The 20,798-nt window shown below is 43.7% G+C and overlaps 1 protein-coding gene across 1 annotated transcript in view; it reads left to right on the plus strand.

Moving 5' to 3' along the window:
• The window catches only part of COQ8B (coenzyme Q8B), a 162,690-nt gene extending 147,308 nt beyond the window's left edge, over positions 1 to 15,382 (plus strand). Inside the window, exons 12-15 of the mRNA XM_086938016.1 lie at positions 10,448 to 10,555; positions 10,983 to 11,048; positions 12,580 to 12,666; positions 14,944 to 15,382. Of these exons, the coding sequence (XP_086794142.1) occupies positions 10,448 to 10,555; positions 10,983 to 11,048; positions 12,580 to 12,666; positions 14,944 to 15,264 (582 nt within the window). The 3' untranslated portion in view covers positions 15,265 to 15,382. The remainder of the gene's footprint in view (positions 1 to 10,447; positions 10,556 to 10,982; positions 11,049 to 12,579; positions 12,667 to 14,943) is intronic.
• Positions 15,383 to 20,798: the final 5,416 nt, after the last annotated feature.

Genomic DNA, 20,798 nt, shown 5'->3' on the forward strand with positions numbered 1-20,798 from the left:
TTTTCAGTCGGTCTTTCAAATAGTCATTGGTTTTTCACCGGCTGTAAGGTGAGACTTAACCCACTACACCCGGAATGCACCGTTGATATCTACAGGGTTATTTACTCTTTGGTGCAATTGGAAAGCCGTAAACGGGAAATGGAGCAAGGGGAAATAAAGATCCGGATTCTTCATCACTGCATAAAACACCAATATAATATAACAAATGGTCATGAGGCTGATTATCTAAAAAGAGTTTGTGCCAGAGGGTAAGTTGGTATTACTCCCCCATTTAGATTGATTCCTCTCCTGCAGACATTGAAAGGTTGACAGGCTTCAGGGTAACAGTCATTGATTTAGTTTGACAGCAAGCGATAGTGTTTTCTCAGAATTTTTAACATATTTTAACAATGAGTCAATCTCTGAATCCTTCACCAAAACAGATTTCAGGCCCTCTGTGTTATTGCTGCGAGTCATCGATTCAGTGAGCTTGTTGTGACTGATGAGGGATAGTTTGTTCAGTGGTAGAGGTGATTTGATTGCACCTCAAAGGTGGTTTTGGGTAAGGGACTTCACTGGAGACAGGCTGCCCCAGTCAGCATCCCCAAAGTCTCACTCAATCAACTCGTTTCATCATCTGGACTGATGATCTAGATATGATAAAAGCCCTTTTGCAACAGTGTCAGGCCAATAATCATTAGTGTGATTAGCCAGTCAAGGGCCATGAATCTCGCAACTAGAGCTGGCAATACTATTTGGCAGAACAAGCAAATTCCTCATTTTTTAAAATTTGTCTCTGGAGTGAGATCTGGTACAAAATGTGCCCATATTCATTCTGGAGGTCAAGCTGAGAAACTGATGGATTTTGGGTGTTTTTCTTAGTTTGTGTCCCTATGAGGGGTTCTCCCTGGAGACCGAGATTCAGAGAAACCTCAGGAACGGGGTATTTCATCTGTGTCTCCCTGGACAGGTTTACTACCGGGAGAAAGGCTTAAATTAAACAAACCAAAGAGTTTGCAATCAGTGTGGCCTTTTTTTCCTTCCATGGTATGTAGAATCAATTTTTGCAGAATTGTCGCAATTCAGTTTCACTTTGGTGGAAACCAACACTGCAAAAACAAGACCCCTTCCATGTTGGCCTCAGTGCCACTGTATGGGTCTTTGCTAAGATCTTGGCTCTAGAGACAACCTTGCTGTGAGAGCAGAATGTCTTCTGCTGTCCTAACCTACATAATTTTCTCATCTGAGTTATGTCATGGTGGTAGACACATTTTAGTCTAATCCTAACCACCAGGTCCTAATGCAGTGTTGGGTTCTCAGTGGAGAATCCTTGGTTGATCATTCCCTGAGGAATGAGAGCATGTTAGCCTAGTGTAGCCTTGTGCCTTCAGAGGCTTCTAAGACTGCTTACATCCTTCATAGGAGTGATACCGCCTTCAGTTCTCAGCAGGCATTCATTGCATCTTCAATAGAACACTGAGACCTCCTGTTTTTTTTGTTTTGTTTTGTTTTTTACAAAAATGTTTACCATTATTTTAGGTAATACTCATACTAATTACATCTGGTATATATAAATCATTGCTGTGTTGGGGCATCAAAGAATATGAGATGTAAAGCGCTATTTGCCAATTTGGAACCATTTAGCATCTTATTGTCTGCTGCGGAGATCTAGCCATGGACCCATCGTTTTACATATTTTAATTGGAGCAAATCTACAATGTACAGAGTAGTGGGGGGTCACTGAGCATATAAAAGAAAATCAAATACAGCATAATGATTGAGTATCACACTGGACACAGAGAGACCATTTGTGTCCACCTTTCTGTTTGGAAATCCCTCTCCTTTCGTTCACTTCCCTGGTCAGGCTTAATTTATTTATCTGTTTATATGGTGCTAGAATCGACCCCCAAAGAGGTATCTCAGCGCTTAAACGGACCTAAGAAAAAGGCAGTGGTTCTTTAGCAAAATTAAACATCACAGAACAAGAAAGTTTTCTACAAATTTCTGAATGTAAGGTGTTCGGAACCCTGTCTGAGGGAAAGCGGGAGATCATTCCATAGGCGAGGGACTAGATGGGGAAAAAGCTTTCCCTCCTAGCCTGGATTTTTTTACAGAGGGTACTTCCAGAAAGTGTTTACCCCTAGAGTGGAGAGATCTAGGTGGAGCATAAGGTACAAATTTCTCTGCAAGGTATAAAGGGCCTACATTTTGTAGTGCTTTATGAATAGTACAACAGGTTTTGAACTTGATCCGCTGGCGAATAGGAAGCCAATGGAGCTTTACAAGAAGGGGATGAGAAGAGGTTCTTGAAGGAACATTCAAGACCAACCGTGCTGCTGTATTTTGAACTACCTGCAGTCTGTTCAATGAGCTTTCATTGGCCGATATCAACAGACCATTACAATAGTCCAGGCGACTTAGTACTAATGCCTGGACCAGAGTTCTGCGGGTAGAGTCAGGCGGCATAGGGAAAGCTTGACGCAGCACACCTATTACATGGAAACATGAGCCAATTGTCTGGGCAACATGTTCCTTTAATTTAAGCGACCGGTCCAGACGGATACCAAGATTTTTTACTATGAGTTTGGGAGCAGGATAAAGACCCAACTCAGATGGCCACCAATCAGGGGTCCATAGCAGATGGGCTTCTCCAAGGAGCATTACCTTCGTCTTTTCCACATTGCACTGCAGAAAATGATCTACCATCCAATGGGATATAGCTCTCATCCCATTTGAGAAGGCAGACTGAACTGCAACTGTGAATTCATCAAATGGGAAGAGAAGCTGCGTATCGTCGGCATATGATACGGGGATAAAACCCATATTTCCTCAGGAGGTTGGCCAGGGGAGCAACATAGATGTTGAATAATGTAGGGCTCAAGCATGAGCCCTGCGGAACTCCCTTGGTCAGTTCCAGGGGGGCTGAACGATATGCACCCAGGTTAACACTCTGAATTGACTGCGGGGAAGGTATGGCTTCCGCCGGTGTCATCACATACACGTATTAAAAACAAATTGCGCTCCCATGCTTTAGCAAAATCAATTTTCCTTGTCCTCTTTTGGCATCTGGCAGCAATATTATAGTTCCATATTCTGCCCCAAATTTCGGAGGTTTAGATCATTTCCACACTATTTTTATATGTCTCTTTGTCAAAATCAAACACAGGTCTATGAATTGGACCACACACCAACAATGGGCCTGGCCATCCAGAATTACACCCAAATCTGTGTTTCCAACACTTGAGGGGTAACCTGAAATTGTATAACTCCCTCGCAGACTTATTTAAGTCACTGTGTTGTGGTGTATCTTAATTAAAGTAATCTACCATCATAGACCCACCCATGTACAAAAGAAAAAGTGTGGGACAGAGAGAAAGCACCTCACGGTAGCAACACCACGGGGACCGCAGGCTGGTACTCCTCAGCAGGTCCACTTATCATCATTGGTTAGCTTCTCTCTGAAGAAAAGAAATGTGTGTGTTATTGTAAACAAAATCTCAACCCATGAAATCAACCAAAGATAGAAAAATCTAACTGTGAGTGCGCTATCTATGCATGCTATTACAGTGCATGCCCTTTGGACCCCGTGAGAATCTAAACAGATAATCCTCACCTTTAAAAGTTGGTAAAGCTTACTAGCTTAAAATATCTTTATTCAGTGCTGCAAGCTTTCCAAATTAAAAATGGTTCCCTTCAAACCATATTCAATTATTAAGAGCCCGGTCTACGTTTCGGGTTTGGGGATAGATCTCAAGGATTCACATTTCTTGGGTTGTTATTATATTCCTATCTGCGGTTTCATTAATAAATGTAATGATATATAAATGTGTGGCAAGGCTAGAACGGACTCGAATCATGTGATACATTTCCGTCTTAGTTCCCCACATCAAAGGCATGTTGCCCGCGCTTGGAAGAATTTATTGATGTGAAATACGCTCTGTAAGTGAAATAACAATGCATCAATTTAAAATGTGCATTTTGGGAAATTTTAGAGACATTTTCACATACTCTGCATCCACAATTGGCTTTTGAATATCATCTGCCCATTTGTCCCTTAGGGAATCCAAGGGTGTAATAATGTCTTGTCTCAGCACCTGACAAAGCAATGTTATAGATTTGTGTGCCAGTGGTGGAGTTTATAGTATGAATTCCTCGGTGTACAATGGGTTCACTTGTATATGTTTTCAACAGATGCCGTTAGTGCAACATATAGGAAAAACGGTCCTGCAGGAAGGCCAAATCCTGTCCTTGAGTCTTCGTAACTGAGACGTTTACATCTCTGAATAAATCACCTATCCTTGCATTTCCATATTCCATCCATCCATTTCTACTCCAATGACCTGTGTGTGTTAATGCATTGAAATACTATAATGAAATATTTGGTGACTAGGGGACTGATGATCACATTTGCTGTAAGCTCCCTACCCAACAGAGCCTAATCACTTATAAAGATCCTTAGCATTCTAGTCCTTTCCTGTTTGGGTCAAGCAGGAGCTGTGTCAACAGCTGCAGCAACATACCATAGTTCCTCCCTCTCCATTAGTCTGTTCTGCCACTCATCTAGTGACCCTTTAGAGCTGTACTGCAGGGGAATACGTCTCAAAATGGGGCCAATCAACTTTATTTTGGGGGAGTTGACATTTCAGTAACGCCTCTGTCTTTTTTGACCCCAGATTAGATCCATAAGTAGGCTACTTCTCGAAATCTCCCTCTGGTTACCACCACTGGCAGTGCAGCAAAGTAATATAGAATTCTTGGTAACACGACCATTATAGCGATTGCTACTCTCCCAGGCCCTGACACTTGGAGCCTCTTCCAGAAGGCTATCCCAGTGTTCATCTCGTCCAGGGTGGCCACTATGTTGTCTTCCACTAAATCGGTTTCCGATCTATACATTTGAAATCCTAAGTATCTTATTGATGTCTGCTCCCAAGTCAAACCAGTAATGTCTGGCATTAGGAGCTGGGTCTGGTGATTTTGTGAAATAATGCATCCACAGTAGGGGCCCGTGTTTGACCTTATGGTCACAGGTTCAAATCCCGGCATGTCCACTCAGCCTTTCATCCTTTTGGGATCGATAAAACGAGTTCCATTGAGTTGAGTAACAATAAACATCTGTTATTCAGCGCCAAGATGCCTATGGGCGAATGTGCGCTTAGCAAATGCATGTTATGTTATATGGACTTCACCTATTTGGGGTTGTTTAACCTGAAATATTCTACTTTTTGCTAGTTAATTTGTGGCCCCAGTATATCCCGCAATATATTCAGTAGTTGGATTACCTTTTCTATATCCACCCGTTAAGAAATAACAACATGCCTTCCACATACAGGGATATGTAGTGCTTTGTACCTTTTATTAATATTCTCGATTTGCATGCTAGTGGTTTGACTGCGAGGGCGAATAGCGGGTGTGACAGCAGGGCATCCCGGTATTGTGTCCCTTTCTATTGTATACCCTTTCGAAATGACTTAGCCCGTCTTTACCCTGGCCATGGTATATAAAGAGTCTTTCTATTTTTTAAAATCTCGTCCTAGAACTATTTTGTTAATAACAGCATTAACGTATCTCCATTCCAGAATGTTGAATACTTTTTCAATGTCTAACATCATCTGTAAGGATTCCATATGCATAGTTGAGGCGTTAGTCAAGAAATTTATATGTCTCTGTGTATTCCATGCTGTATTTATAGCCAGGTATAAATCTGGACTGATCCGGCTGTATAAGATGAAGCATATAAGGTAGTAGTCTTGTAGCATGCGCCCTACTCAATAGGTGTGCTGATACATCCTCTTGGTCTCAACTGGTGTTGTGTAAGGGGTTCACGAAGGCTTCTGTTGCCATCTGTGGGAGAATCTTGTCCTCCCAAGCAGTTTGATATCCTGAGTCTAGTTTAGGGGGCACTGGTTTATATAAGTTATGTAGAATTTGACCATTAGGCCATCGGATCCCTGTACTTTTCTGCGAGTCAACCCTTTTATTGCTGCTCTTATTTTTGCCAGTTATAGCACTCTTCTGTTGTCAATCTCAGCAAAGGTAAGTCACTCAAGAATTCTGTGAGTTCATCCCCTGGGTCCCTGCATCTATCAGTGTAAAGCGTTTTGTAATGACATGTAAACGTATTTTTTTAATATCCGCTTGTGCGTGAACGCTGTTACCGTGTTTGTTTTTAAGTCCCAGTATTTGCAAGTTGCCCTGATGCGGGTTCACCAGCAAGCCAACAGAGCCCCTGCTTTATCTCTCTTCATGCGGCCATACCACATACTGTTTATAATCAGTGCAGCGTAGCACTTCTATATGCTCAGTTAGCTTTTCCTTCATAGTCATTAGTTCTGCCTGTAAATGTGGGTGCCCTGGTCTTTTCTTTTCTATTTCTTTCAGGGCCTTTTCCTGAACATCAAAATCATGAACTTGTGCCTTCGTACTCCCTCTGCACCACCTAAGTATTGGCCCTGGATTATTGTTCTAAATGCCTCCCGTTTCAGTAGTACTGAAGAGGTGATGCTCTCATTGTCAGTTAAGTGGGTCCATATCCCTTCCACAATTCTTTTATTTAAAGGCCTGGTGTTCCAAAGCTTTAACTTTTAACTTCCAGCTCGGTATTATAGTGCAAATTGTATCCCACGCCAGTTTCATAAAAAGGGGATTATGACTGGACAAAGATCTAGCAAGATATTGGCTATGGCCACCTCTGCATGCATGTCTGTTATACATAAGAATGTGTCTGGTCTAACATGGGGTTCATCTAGGACTGAGAATTATGAATGGCCCTGCTCTGTAGAATGCGCTGCTCTCCACAAATCCATCAAACCGCAAGTCAATGTTATTTGTTAAAGTTCTTGGTGCGTCTGATGGAGGCTGAGGCTGTAAAAAGAGGGTGTGATCTATCCAGTGTCCCATCCGCCACACAATTGAAATGACCTCCAGTTAAAACTGATTGTGACAGCGAGGTATCTGCTTGTATGTTTACGGAACTCTGACCCAGAATTAAGTCTATGAATGATTTAGCACTGTGTCCTGTGAACCTGCGGTGCTCTAAGGGCAATGGAGGTGGCCCCTTCCATCTGTGCTCTGGTTCCCAAGCGAGCGGCTCTATGCACTGACCGAGGCCGGCTGACCCAGGTCACCAGAAGCTCCTTTGTACTGTGCTTGGCTCAGAGGGTGACTTTCAATAGATCACAGTGAGGTAGCCAGAAAATCCAGATAAGATTGTCAAAGCTGACTTACTGTGGATTCGAAAGAATGACCTCAGGTGAAGATGTTCAACTAGGGAACAGAAGGAGCTTATCAACCCCACAGGTAGAGCTCATGCAGTATTGTAGACTCATTTTTGTATGGAACCGTATCCTGGGCTGTTTTTAAATGCTTATCGTGGTTTTATTGAGCCTATTTAGGCTTAATGAGGTCCATTGTCTTTATGGTTTGCAATTCCTCTGAGCCTAATAAACACCCTGTCCCTTGTGGATGTGATCATTCCTCTCCCCAGACACTATGAACCTTATGTTTCATAGATATTATAAAATGCTACACAAGATTGTTTGTTGCTCCTGCTAACGTGGTTGAAGTTACACAAGTGTGCCCTGCCCTGATGTATTTGCAACTATTACCAGATATTTGTTTTTATGTTGCAAGTTTTTAGCAGCTACTGTCAAATTAAGGAAACTACTGATCTGATTATGTTCGAATGCACTTATCCTTTTTATTCCTTTTCTATATCTGTTATGTATTTGTTGTAAATTTTAGCATGGATTTCCCATCTTCTTTACCGGTTTTAAATGTTTTATGCACTCATAGGGTTATGATCTTATTAACCTAATAAAGTTTAATTGCTGATGATCCCGATTGAGGCATGAAGGGCACTATTAAGTCCCATTTCTCCTTAGCTATTGCCCTAAAACACACGTGAACCCACACTGATTGGTTTCTTTTTTCACGAAGGGAACTGGTGAGGGTACTCATACGTGTGGGATAGGGAGTTTCAGAATATCTCAAACAATGCCAAATGCACAGTACCGTAAAACCCCTCTAAATTGGCAGCATCAAGACCAATATTCCAGTCTCGTCATTAGTTGTCAGAGTACCCACAAGGTTGATCATTGAAAAAAGCCAATGCATTATGAGCAGCAGTCACCAGCATGGTAATTAAATTTGTATCCTTCATCTACACTCAAAATTCCTAGAATATAGTCTTTCTGTCTACTGTCTAAAGCAGAAAATATAGCTATGAAATGTATGTCATTCTTTGGAAGAAACTCTCTTTTCACCCATCTTTGCTGCAGTGGTAATACCTTGTTTAGGAAGATAGGCAAGTCTTTTAATGGCTGCGTGATAGTGTCCTACATGTCAGTCAGCCACTGACCCCACATTCATCCTCAGTCTTTTAGCTGTCCGAGGTTGGTAGTTAGAGTACTGTTTTTTTTTTAAACAAATTAAATAACGCGGTTAGTTGCAGCATAACGAAATGGTAAGACTGCAGAAATGAGCACTATATAAATGTATTCTCTATTGTGCTGCGCCAGAAATAAATCAAAAGTAAGTTCGATTAATTCGCCTCTGAGAACTATGTTCTCTTTCTGTAAAGGGCAAGACTGAGACTGGGCCGGTGGTACTTCTGAACGTCTGCCTGAGTCCATTCTGCAAAACATAACTCACAATTTATTTTGTCTTGTTTCAAATCTTTCTATTGTTTGAGAATGAAAGCAAGCCTGTTTAAGAATGCTCGCAAAGCATACCTGTGTTTTTTTTTCATTATGGAATAGTAGGTTAGCTATTGCCTATTGCAACTTGTTCAATGCTGGAACATAAACAGCAGCCTGCTGAAGGCACTTTTTCCTGCTGTCGCCTCCATCTCTGGTTGATGCTGCAATCTGCTGTGACCCGTGCCTCGATAGACCTGGTGCGAAGTACTTCTCTGACCTGTAGTGCAATACCTGTATTTTTATAGGATCTGATTGTCAATCTTATCTTATATTTTGAAAACAGTGATGGAGGAAATAAACACTAAATCATCAATTAGGCAATAATGGCATCACATGCATCAGTGCAATTATTCTATTGATAGGATATATTTAAAATGTATAAACCATCCTGGAGAGCAGCTGTATAGGGTGCAGATATTTATAATATTTCTACATATCTAAAACATTGCACTCAATGAAAGAAGTGAAAGTGACAGAACAAGGCCAGGAATGGAAGTAGAAGAGTCTGAAAGGATGGAAATAGAAAAGTCTAAACGGAAACCTTCACTGTTTTCATGACAAGCTATGGGGCGTGGAAAGCAGAAAAACATATGCAGTCCCAAGGAGTATGAAAGAAAAAAGTAGTTCCCTAAATGTAAACTGGAAGGATACAATTCATGCAATCAGAAACATTGTAAAACAGCTGTTCTCCAGCAGAAGGACAAACACAAAAAGGGGAATGAAAGCCATCAAATAAATAACAAGCAAACAAATGAGGTAAACAAGAAAGCAAACCAACCATGAGCAATGGGCTATCCCAAATCCCACTGCAAGTATTTGTATTGAGCAAGTAGGACTTTTGAAAGCAGACAGCTGAAGCTGTCTGTAGGCGAGAACAAAACAGCACTAATCACATGATCTACTAATGGCTTTCCAGGCAAACCGTACTATAAATGTACATACTTATTTCTCTGTCTTTTGCTTCAAAGTCAGTGACAGAATGTAAATAGAGACACATGGAGGGTCAAAATTACTTTTTAATAATGAGACTTTCATTCAAAAAGTATTTTGACCTCTTATAAGACTTCATTTTAAGTCATAAAGTAAGAAACAATTTGAGTGGCATGGGTTGAATGCTTTTTCTTGTATTATTCTTTACAAATTATTGAAGTTAAAAAATAGTAGCATCCATCATTATCAAACTTAGATTTCAACTTCATGCGAAAAAAGTCCTGAGCTTATGGCAAATCTAGAACTCAAATCATAACAGAGCATGCAACAAAGAAGGCTAACAAAGTCCACAGTTGTTGACCATAGACTCTTCACAGCCTTTCCTCTAGGGGTTTTGTTTCCGTTGTGAAAATCTAATGTACTTTGGGTGGCAGCGGTGTTGATATGTGCCGTTCTTAGTAAGCGGTTATCTTCATGAAAGCACCCCATCACAGCCATGTGCCCTGACAGTTTTAACCAAGAGGTCAGAAGGCGAGTGGTCATAGTAAAGAAGTTTCCTTCTACCAGTCAGAGTGGTGTGTTGAAACATTTCAGTCAATTGGTTATTCGACTTAAGAAAATCCAACATTTCTATTCCCTTTACAAACTAGCATCTGAATGTAAACATCCCTCCCTAAATGATGGATGAAGGACTTGCATTTTCTCTGACTGCTCTACCTCATGTTTTGTTCCATAGATGCCTTTAAATACCTGTGCCACAGATGTGCACCTTGTACACCTTTCAAAACACCCTGTAGATCGCCGTGCCTTGTCCTGATTCTCCACTGGTTTCCTTGCAGATCTGTCAAAACATACTGCGGCTCTGCTTACAAGAAGTCTTTGAGTTCCGCTTCATGCAGACCGATCCAAACTGGTCCAATTTCTTTTACGACGCAGAAACACATAAGGTGGGTTTGTTTGTATGTACAGGCAATTTATAATAGTTTTATTTAAAGTAAAATTCTCTTGGTGTAGGTTTAGTCTGTTCTTTCAGTTATTGCCATGAACACCCACCCTCATTAATATATAGAGACACCTGTTAGTATCTTTATTCTGTGGTTCCATCTTGTGCTTGTCTTGTTCTGGCGGTCATTCACTGAGCACCACCCCGTTTAAGTGCATACAGATGAGTCTGTAATGGTAGAGTTGGGGAGGGCGTTATGCAGTGGATGCTTGAAGTGCCAGCACTGTGCTCTAGCAGCAGAAACATAGTGAACTTCAGCTTTCCCTGCTTTATGTCTGACACTAATCTGTGAATCACTACTGCCAGCAGCACAATTCTAGTTTACATAGAAGGCTAAAGTGTCTCCACGTGTATATTTGCCTTTTATGCAGGTTTCGCTACTGGATTTTGGAGCGAGTCGGGAATTCGGCAAGGAGTTTACAGATGACTATATTGAGGTAGGCTGGGAACTACCTAAAAATGAAAACTGATGTAAATTGGGGAAGCAGAAAAAAAAGATTTGTCGGCAAGTAGACTGCATGCATCTGGATATAGTGTTTAATCAAAGAATTTATTTATGTAGGTCTTGTGTCACTGGCTCTCCAGGGATATTTAAATTTCAGTACATCACTTAAGAGCGTTTCTAAAATGATGCATTTAGAAGCGGTTAATATTGAATAAGTTTTGAATTTTCATTCCTGTTTGTTTAAAGTATTAAGATTGCTGTGATATTAAATTATATATCACTAGATTTTGAAATATTTATCCTTACTATACCTAATTGATTTAGGTTACTGTCCCAGCCTTTTATACCTTTCATTTCATTGTATGATTCCTTGAAGCAATCAGCAAGCACTATGTAACACCTTCAAGTTCTCCAATGCTTAAGTCGATTACCACCCTTGGTGTTCCCTAGACATTCTGCTGAGGCACAAACTAGTTAATTTTTTAAGGGGACGTTTGTGAAGGAATGCCCCTCTGCCAGCAGCTGCTAAACTTACTCCAAACTAATTTCATGGATCCCTTCACCCAGATACTAGGAGATTTTTCATTTACCACCCAATTCTAATCAGTCTTCTGATATAAAAAAAAAAGACGATTCTACACTTCTTATTATATTTCCAGGCATCCATTATCATCCAGATCATGCTTAATGCTTGTACAATGCAATATAAATGATTTCTTGTCTAAATCTTGGTCTTCCTGAGTTTGCCTGTTTTCTGCTGAGCAGTGGGCAAAAGGGGCTTATCCACAAATAAGCAACTAAATAAGTAATCGTAGATTAGCTGTAAAGACCCGTCCATATCAGATAGTAATTTGCTCAAACTACACAAATGTTGTACTGACTTTCCTCTGGCTTGATTTCTACATTGCTGGTGCTGCCAAACTGTACCCCTGTGAGAGGAAAACCAATGATTACTCAGGGTAGATAGTTTATAGATTTAGGTTTTGTTGTAACATGACTGGATTATTGTCTTTTGTGTTACACTACGCACTATTCAACCTTAGTTATGAAGTGAGCGCTAAACATTTACGCCTTGTGCCTGTGTCATTTGTGTTGTGATGCCTTTTGTCCACCTGCTGTTTGTAATGTTTTCCTTTTATCAATAATCTGATGATTATTAAAGTTATGATTATGCATTGTTAAAAATCAAGGGTGCTTTCAGCTATAAGGGTTGATACTTTACAACATATTTCTAAATGTGTGTTTTCCTTACCTCTGGGCTGTCTGTTTTTCTTAAATGCCTATTCATTGTGATCCTCTGTGTAACTTCCTCCCCCTCCCCACTAGTTCTTTTCGGAGATTTTAAGAGGTGATGTTGTTGCGTGTGATATATGGCTAAAAGAAGGGAATCCTCTAGTCACAGCTGTGTTGTAGGACAAGAATGGGGAAGAGAATCTGCTCAGGTAGTTGGTATTACTTTCTCTTGTGCCACTCTGTTTTGGGTTTCTAGAAACCATGATCTCTGCAATTTGCAATCTCTGCAGGTGGTGAAAGCAGCAGCTGATGGGGACAGGGCAAAAGTCCTCCAGAAATCTCGAGACCTCAAATTCCTTACTGGGTTTGAGACCAAGGTAAGTTTCCTTTGGAAAATGCAATTATCTTGGACACATGCTTACTCAGGAGTATCATTAATTCAAGAAAGAACATGGGACATGATGTTTGGTAACATTAGGTTTGTGTCATATGTAGCTGTAGATACACAGGCTGTGTTTACTCCAGTTTTCTAGTGTTGGGCTCGGACGTGTGCAAGTTGTTTTTCTTTGAAGTAGTCTTAGTCACATCATATAGTTTTTCCACCTAATGTTGGTATTGCACATGGGCAACGGCTTCATTGTTGAATTCTTTTCTCCACTGTTTGGTTTAGACTAGTCTCACTGAGCTCCAGGTCGGTGCCCCATGGTGTTATCGCTGGGCCTGTTAATCTTCTTGGCTCGTCGGTGTAAGCAATCGTAGTATCTCCTCTTTTTTTCGAAGCTTCGCACATCCATCGTTCTACTCCGCGACCAAGACCTTTCCTCAGTCCGTTCAGGACTTCGCCTATCCAGGGCTCCATCTACAGTTCGACTTCCGAGCATGTTCCATACATGATGGAATGAACTCCATTCAGGTATCACCCCAAATATCAGTGGACAGACCTCCATCAGGTGTGTAATCTTTGTCCTCGGAGCATGACTATACATCCTGTTCTCCACCCCATCCGTAATAAATAGACCTTGTGTTACCAACGGACTTGACACACTGCATCCGCTTCCATGGCACACCACCAGGGCAATAACACTCTGAATGTCTTTGATGAACAGGACATCGAAGCCGAACCGCAGCCAGTGACTTCCATCATGGAAGGTCAAGTCACCTTGAAAGAGAGTTAGGCTCTGAAGCCGAAGTGGAAGGAGTGGCCACGTCCCCATTGTCATCCATTTAAGTCTGCTGCCATGAGCAAAAAATGTACAACCTCCTCCACATCCCCAGCACAGTACAGAGGCCAAGCATCACTTTTGAGAGGGCGAGCTTTGAACCCAGAAGCCTGCCAGGGGGCTTCCTCTCCACCACTGCCAGAAGGCCATGGTATCCTCATTTGCCTTCCTCTCCACCTTTCCCTTGCCCCCGTCACCACTAACACTTGCTGACCCCTCATTTCACTCTCCACAGGGTGTCACCTCAATCTGGGTTTGGTGGAGACAGTCCTGGGTCCTTCTGTTACCCTTACAACATACCCTTAGACTCACACCATCAAGATGACCCATGGGGGGACTATGACATCAACCCTCTCCCCACCCACCAGAGTCTTCCCTGCCCGACAACACTATCTCCTACCATGAGGTCCTCCAACGGGCGACCACATACCGTGGCCAAGTGCATTACTGGCATTAGGAGGAGTCACTATACCTCATGATTCAAGATTTCTTTGAACAAAAATAACTTGCACTTGTCCAAGCCCAACACTAGATGTCAGGACTATCATGTGGATCTAACGCACAACATGCCACGAACAAATGCTTACAGGGTAAGTCACATTTTCCTTACCTAATTTATTGGACCCCCAAACAATTTTTCTATTTGTGCGATCTCTGGTCTAAAACAAAATTGAGGAGATTTGTGATTTTTTTTTATATCAGTTTGGGGTGGATACTAGGAGGATTGAGAAGTGAGCCACCAATTGAAGCAAGGTACGTCCAAGAAATTACAGGAGAAAATCTTACAATACTCCTGCTAGGATCCTTTACTTAATGGGTCTGCTTTTATTTTCTACCCATAAAGAATATAAGCAAAAAGAAATACACTTATTATAAGCTGACACAACTCTAATAAGATGGTAGCGTTTGAATTAAAGTATGAGGATAGAGAGACCATGTGGTATTTGTCTCTTTGTATATGTTTCTTCTGTTCCATGTATTTATCAGTGGCCATGTTGAAGCAGTAAACTCACAGTAGGGGCCTACTAGGGATTTATCGAGAAGTTGATTAAGATGCTGGCTGAGTCCATACGTATCGAAGGGCCCAATCTGTTCAGAGAAATACAATGAGCATACATTCTCATTTTTGTAAGAGTGCTCACTGTTAGGTAGGCCATAAAGGACACTAGTCTAATAATTAAAAGGTTAACTTCAAGAATCTTAAGCACCAGGATGTGAGTAGAGATCAATATAATGAACAACTGTTCGAGGGCATGTCCTAACTTCCGCAATAGACCACATAATTACGTTAATGGCATGATGAAGAGCCAAGACATATAGAAAGGGTCATTAAATGTTGCTAATCAATTGTTTGAATGGTACAATATTGTTATTTGACCTCACAAGGCTGCACCCACTTGTGACTTGAATAAATATCAACATATTTATCAACAGGTGTTCGAAGAGGCGCACGTCGATGCTGTGATGATCTTAGGAGAGCCCTTCGCTGCCAATGAGCCTTTCGACTTCGGCAAGCAGAGCACAGCCCGGCGCATCCACAACTTGGTGCCAGTAATGCTGAAGCACCGTCTCACTCCACCTCCTGAGGAGTCCTACTCGCTCCATCGCAAAATGGCTGGTTCGTTCCTCATCTGCGCCAAGCTCAAGGGTGTCTTCTCCTGCAGTGAGATGTTTGAGGAGCTCTACAGGAAATACTGGGAGCGGGAGAGGCAGAATCCCATGCCCAGCCCTACTGCTCTAGCGGGAAATCAGTAGAAGACACTCCCTCTCTACAGGATTATGTTTCAACCGGGTGCAAGGACCCAGAGATGTGTGTAACAATATGTAAAGATAAATGAAACACATTTTATAAAAAGAAATATGTATATAATTTAATTGTTGTCTTGGATAATTATACTTTATGAACTGCTTCTGCGCTTCCTGCCCTGAAGCGAATCCTGTCCTAAGCTGTGGGTATTTCCGTCATTAAGAATAGAGCTGCTTCCTACATGTATGAAAAGGATGCCCTCTGTTCACGAACTAAATCACAAGGGCTTTGTCCAAGGTTGCTTCCTGGAAGGAAGGTTGTGGCATATTGTTGAAGTCATTTCTGCTTGAAAAATTGTCTTCGAGGCCCCATTAGTGTGCAGCCGTTCACCCGTGAGGAAAAGCCTCTTAGAAAATTAGACTGATCGTTGAGGTTCGAAAATAGAAAACTGGGGGCATCCTGCGAAGGGTGAGCTTGATGGAATGGGTTAGAAGTGTTGCAAGGATTTGTTAAACTTTCTAGCCGTCACAACAGTGTTACAAAGAAACAATAGTTGAAAACAAATATTCCTCCCATGATAGGAAATATTCTATTTACCAGCTTCGTAAGAGTCCTAAGGTGTATATAAAGGTGGTTTATTACTTTATTAAAACATCACCCCCACTTTAACTCTATGATTGTCGGAGATGTTTGCAGAAACTGGTCGAAAGACTGAGGAAAAGGACTGACTTTCAGCTTCGCACACCTAGCTTCCAGATAGGACGCTAAGTTATGAACGGAGGTCCGCATTGAAGCAAAGCCTGCACTTCAGTCGAAGGAGAGATGGGAGTTGAGGGAAACTCCTGATAGTTCAAGTTCAAGTTCAGTAATTTGTATAGCGCACTACTCACCCAGAGGGTCTCAAGGCGCTTGAGGGAGGGGGGGTGCGTTACTTATCGAATAACCAGGTTTTGAGTTGCTTTCTGAAGGAGAGGTGGTTCTGTGTAAGTCGGAGGTGAGTGGGGAGAGAATTCCAGGTTTTGGCCGCTAAGTAGGAGAAGGATCTTCCACCCATAGTGGATCTGTGGATGCGGGGAATTGTGGCGAGGGCTTGATTGGATGATCGCAGTTGGGGGGTGGGTGTGTAGAAGGACAGTCTTGTGTTGAGGCATTCGGGTCCTAGGTCGTAGATGGCCTTGTGTGCGTGGGTGAGGAGGCGGAACGTTATTCTCTTGTTGACGGGGAGCCAGTGGAGATCCTTCAAGTGGGCGGAAATGTGAGCATGACTGGGAATTCCCAGTATGAGTCTGGCTGAGGCGTTTTGGATACGTTGTAGTTTTTTCTGTAGTTTGGCTGTGGTCCCGGCGTACAGGGTATTTCCATAGTCCAGTCGGCTGGTGGCCAGTGCGTGGGTGACTGTCTTTCTTGTTTCGGTCGGATCCAGCGGAAGATTTTTTTGAGCATGCGTAGGATGTTGAAGCATGATGATGTAACGGCGTTGACTTGTCTGGTCATTGAGAGGGAGGAGTCTAGGATGAAGCCCAGGTTACGTGCGTGATCGGTAGGTATGTGTGCTGTACCTAGGGCAGGTGGCCACCACGAGTCGTCCCAGGCAGAGGGGGAAGATCCTAAGATGAGGACTTCCGTTTTGTCCGAGTTGAGTTTAAGACGCATGTTTTTCATCCATTCGGCAACTTCTTTCATTCCTTCGTGTAGACTGGTTTTGGCGGTATTTGGGTCTTTGGTGAGGCAAAGGATTAGCTGGGTGTCGTCAGCGTAGGAGATGATGTTGAGGTTGTGTTGTCGCGCGAGTGATGCGAGGGGACTCATGTATACGTTGAAGAGGGTGGGGCTGAGTGAAAATCCTTGTGGTACACCACAGATGACTTCGGTGGCCTCTGATTTGAATGGGGGTAGGCGGACTCTGAGTTCTTCCAGCGAGGAATGAGATAATCCAATCCAAAGCTTTTCCTTGTATTCCGATGTTGTTAAGGCGTTGTATGAGTGTGCTATGACATACTGTGTCGAAGGCGGCGGAGAGGTCAAGTAAGATGAGGGCAACTGTTTTTCCGTTGTCCAGTAGTTTTCTGATGTCGTCTGTAGCTGCGATGAGGGCGGTTTCGGTGCTGTGTTTGGCTCGGAATCCGGACTGTGAAGGGTCGTGGGAGTTGTTGAATTCAAGGAAGGCAGCAAGTTGAATGTTGACGGCTTTCTTGATGACTTTGGCCGGGAAGGGGAGGAGTGAGATGGGGCGGTAGTTCTTAAGTTTGGAGGGGTCCGCTGTGGGTTTCTTCAGAAGGGCGCTGAGTTCGGCGTGTTTCCATCTTTCCGGGAAGGTGGCGGAGTTGAAGGAACAGTTGATGACATCGCGGAGATGGGGTGCGATGATGGAGTCTGCTTTGTTGAAAATGTGGTGGGGGCAAGGGTCAGTTGGCGATCCCGAGTGGATGGAGTTCATAAGGCGGATGGTGTCTTCAGTCGTGATTGGGTTCCAGTCGCAAAGGTTGTGAGAGCGTTGTTTAGGTTCGCATTTGGGTGGGGTAGGTTGTTCTTCGGACAGGTTTACAAAGCTGTTATGAATGTTGGCTATTTTGTTGTGGAAGAAAGATGATAGGGAGTCGCAGAGGTTCTGGGAAGGAGTGATGTCGTTGTTGCCGGTGGTGGGGTTGGTAAATTCTTTGACGATGTTGAATAGTTCCTTGCTGTTGTGGGCATTGTTGTCGAGTCGATCCTTGAATGCCGATTTCTTGGAGGAGCGGATCAATTGGTGGTGTTTGCGGATCGAGTCCTTGAAGGTGATCAGATTGTCAGTGGTTGGGTTTTTTCTCCAAGTTTTCTCGAGGGTACGGCATAACTTCTTGGATTTCTTAAGGTCATTGCTGAACCAAGGGGCCTTTTTGTTTCCTGGTTTAATCTGACGGTGTTTAAAGGGTGCTAATTCGTCAGCGCAGCGGGTGATCCATTGTGTGAGATTAGTGGCAGCTTGGTTTGGGTCCAATGGTATGGCGGGGGGTTTTGGTTAAGTGATGTGAAGAGTTGGTCAGTGGTGATTTTGTTCCAATTTCTTCGAGGAATAGGATGAGGCGGGATGTGGGTCGTGGTCTTTTGGAAGCTGAAATGGACGCAGATGTGGTCCGTCCAATGGAGAGTTGTGGTGCGATCGAAAGAGATGTGTTTGCTGGAGGTGAAAATAGGATCGAGCGTGTGTCCGGCTAAGTGGGTGGGGGTGTCAACAAGTTGATTGAGTCCGAGGTTGGCCAGGTTGTCCAGAATGGTGATGGTATTGTTGTCATTTTTGATTTCCAGGTGGAAGTTGAGGTCTCCTAGTAGAATGTAATTCTCGGAGGTGAGGGCATGTGGGCTGATGAAGTCGGTGATGTCTTCGTTGAATTGGGTGCGGGATCCTGGTGGTCTGTAGATGAGGGTGCCTCTAAGTGTGGTTCTGGGATCGGCGTGGATCTAGAAGTGAAGGTGTTCGGCGGTAGCGAGGTTGTCGTCGGAACTGGTAGTGATTCGGATGGTGTTCTTATGAACGATGGCGATGCCTCCTTCTGTTTGGTTGATGCGGTCCTTTCGGATGATCTTGAAGGTGTCCGGGATGGCTATGGCGATGTCGGGTGCTGATGAGGCGTTCATCCAGGTTTCTGTAAGGAAGGCGACGTCCGGAGATGTAGTGTCGAGTAGGTCCCAGAGTTCGGTGGCATGTCTGTGGACCGAGCGGGTGTTCAGCAGGATGCATTTCAGGTGGTTAGAATCGGAGTTGTGTTTGGGGGGGGGGGGTTCGGCATGGGTCCTGATGCCAGCAGACTTGCATGAGTGGCAGGAGAAAGGACCGTGGGTGTATCCTGGGGTAGCGACGCAACATTGTGGCTTGCGGCCGGGGTTGAGGGCATGGAGAGTAGCGGCGGCATAAGTAATGCGGGTGGAATGGCTTTTGCGGGGCCAGGGGGTCTGGCGCTGGGCGCGGTCCAGGCGTAGACGGGCTTACCTTTGGCGCACCATCGGCGCGCATGGCGCGTGAACGCTGCGCGTAAAGGCATCTGTCATATGTAGATAGTGTGGGGGGGGGTGAGGGGGGGTCAGCTGGGAGGCGGGAGCGGGGTGGAGCTACGGGTTGCGAAGCACAACAACAACAAAATGGCTGCACCAGTTCAAAAGCGAAACTGGGCGAGACTGGGCCACAATCAAAGGCACAATCGAGCAGAAATGCTTTTAAAGTATAATAATGGTAGCAGGATTATGCGCGACTATCAATGAGCAGCACTGAATATTTAAATGGCACAAAGCAGGCAGTGACGGCAATGCGGGGGTGAGATAGTGCAATGCGAGGCTGTGGAGCGAGCGGAGCGCAGACGCGTTAGTGAGAGGCGGCTGGCAGGCGCTACGATACCGCTAGTCCGCTTCAAGGCACTCAGCTGGTCACCAGTCCTTGTGAGCGTGGGGGAGCGACCTCCTCGTGACTCAAGTGTTTCTTTGAAGTCCACTTTACTTGGGAGGGGACAGCCAGGGGAGGAAACCTCTGGTACTGCCAGGGACTGATAGAAAACCCTGTACTTGTAGTTGCGCTCAAGCCCATCGCCAAGTCAGGCTACTTTCAATATCTGCTGGCAGTCTGGTCCATCCAGCCAACTCCTGGGTCTGATGTACCATTAATGTCGAGAAACCTTCCAACAAGGCTGCACTACTGCTTTTGGCTGGCCCAAGTGGGAGCTTTAGCGGGAAATAGGTTTTTGCCTACTGCGATGAGGCAAGATGGGTGATAGAGCCTCCTTTGCTTCTTCTTGCTGTGATGCTTTCTGCTCGCTGACCAGGTTATCCCTTATACCCCCCACAGCAGAGCACATCAGCTGGCCTCAACCGCAGGGGCAAGGAATAGCCAGGAAATTGACTTATCTAATGACCACGTCACGGACTACCCATAGGAGGAGCCAAGCTTTTGCACAACACTCATGGTTGAAGTCTCAGAAGGCACCAGAGCCAAGTGAGCCTTGGTTAATTGGCCAACATGCTAGAAAGGACACTTACTTGGTGTTCGGTGCCCGCAGTTTGCACACCTAAAAGATAAACTATCTCGGTCCCATGATGCAGGCTGGCTTCAGACCACGGCACCCATTTGCTGAACAAGGCTTGTGCTGAAAAAATTGAATCATCCGAGCAGAAGAGGGTTCTGTTGATAGAGGGCCATTGGCCACTGGTATTTGGCGCCCAGTCTCTTGACCGAGCACCCGGTTCTTGTTGAACAATGTTGGTTTTTTTCCACTAGAATGGTTCAAAAACCAAAAAGCCCTTGGAATATTACAGATACCTAATAATATTCATTCCTTCTCTGGAAATCGTAGTCCGTCTTCTCCAGTGGCTTGCTGGTATACATTCACCTGGCAGCCATTTGATCCGGTGTACGAATGGGTGAAACAAGGTACCCCCTGAAGAAATTGCCTATCAGAAAGGCAATAGAACATGTCTGGCGTTCTATTTAAAATGGTCTAATACATGGTATGTTATTTTAATCATGAGTGCGGGCATTATTGAAAACTAAATTGCTGGAGGCCCAATGCAACTCATT

Source organism: Lissotriton vulgaris, chromosome 9 (genome assembly GCF_964263255.1).
Source record: "Lissotriton vulgaris chromosome 9, aLisVul1.2, whole genome shotgun sequence".
In the NCBI taxonomy this organism is placed as follows: domain Eukaryota; kingdom Metazoa; phylum Chordata; class Amphibia; order Caudata; family Salamandridae; genus Lissotriton; species Lissotriton vulgaris.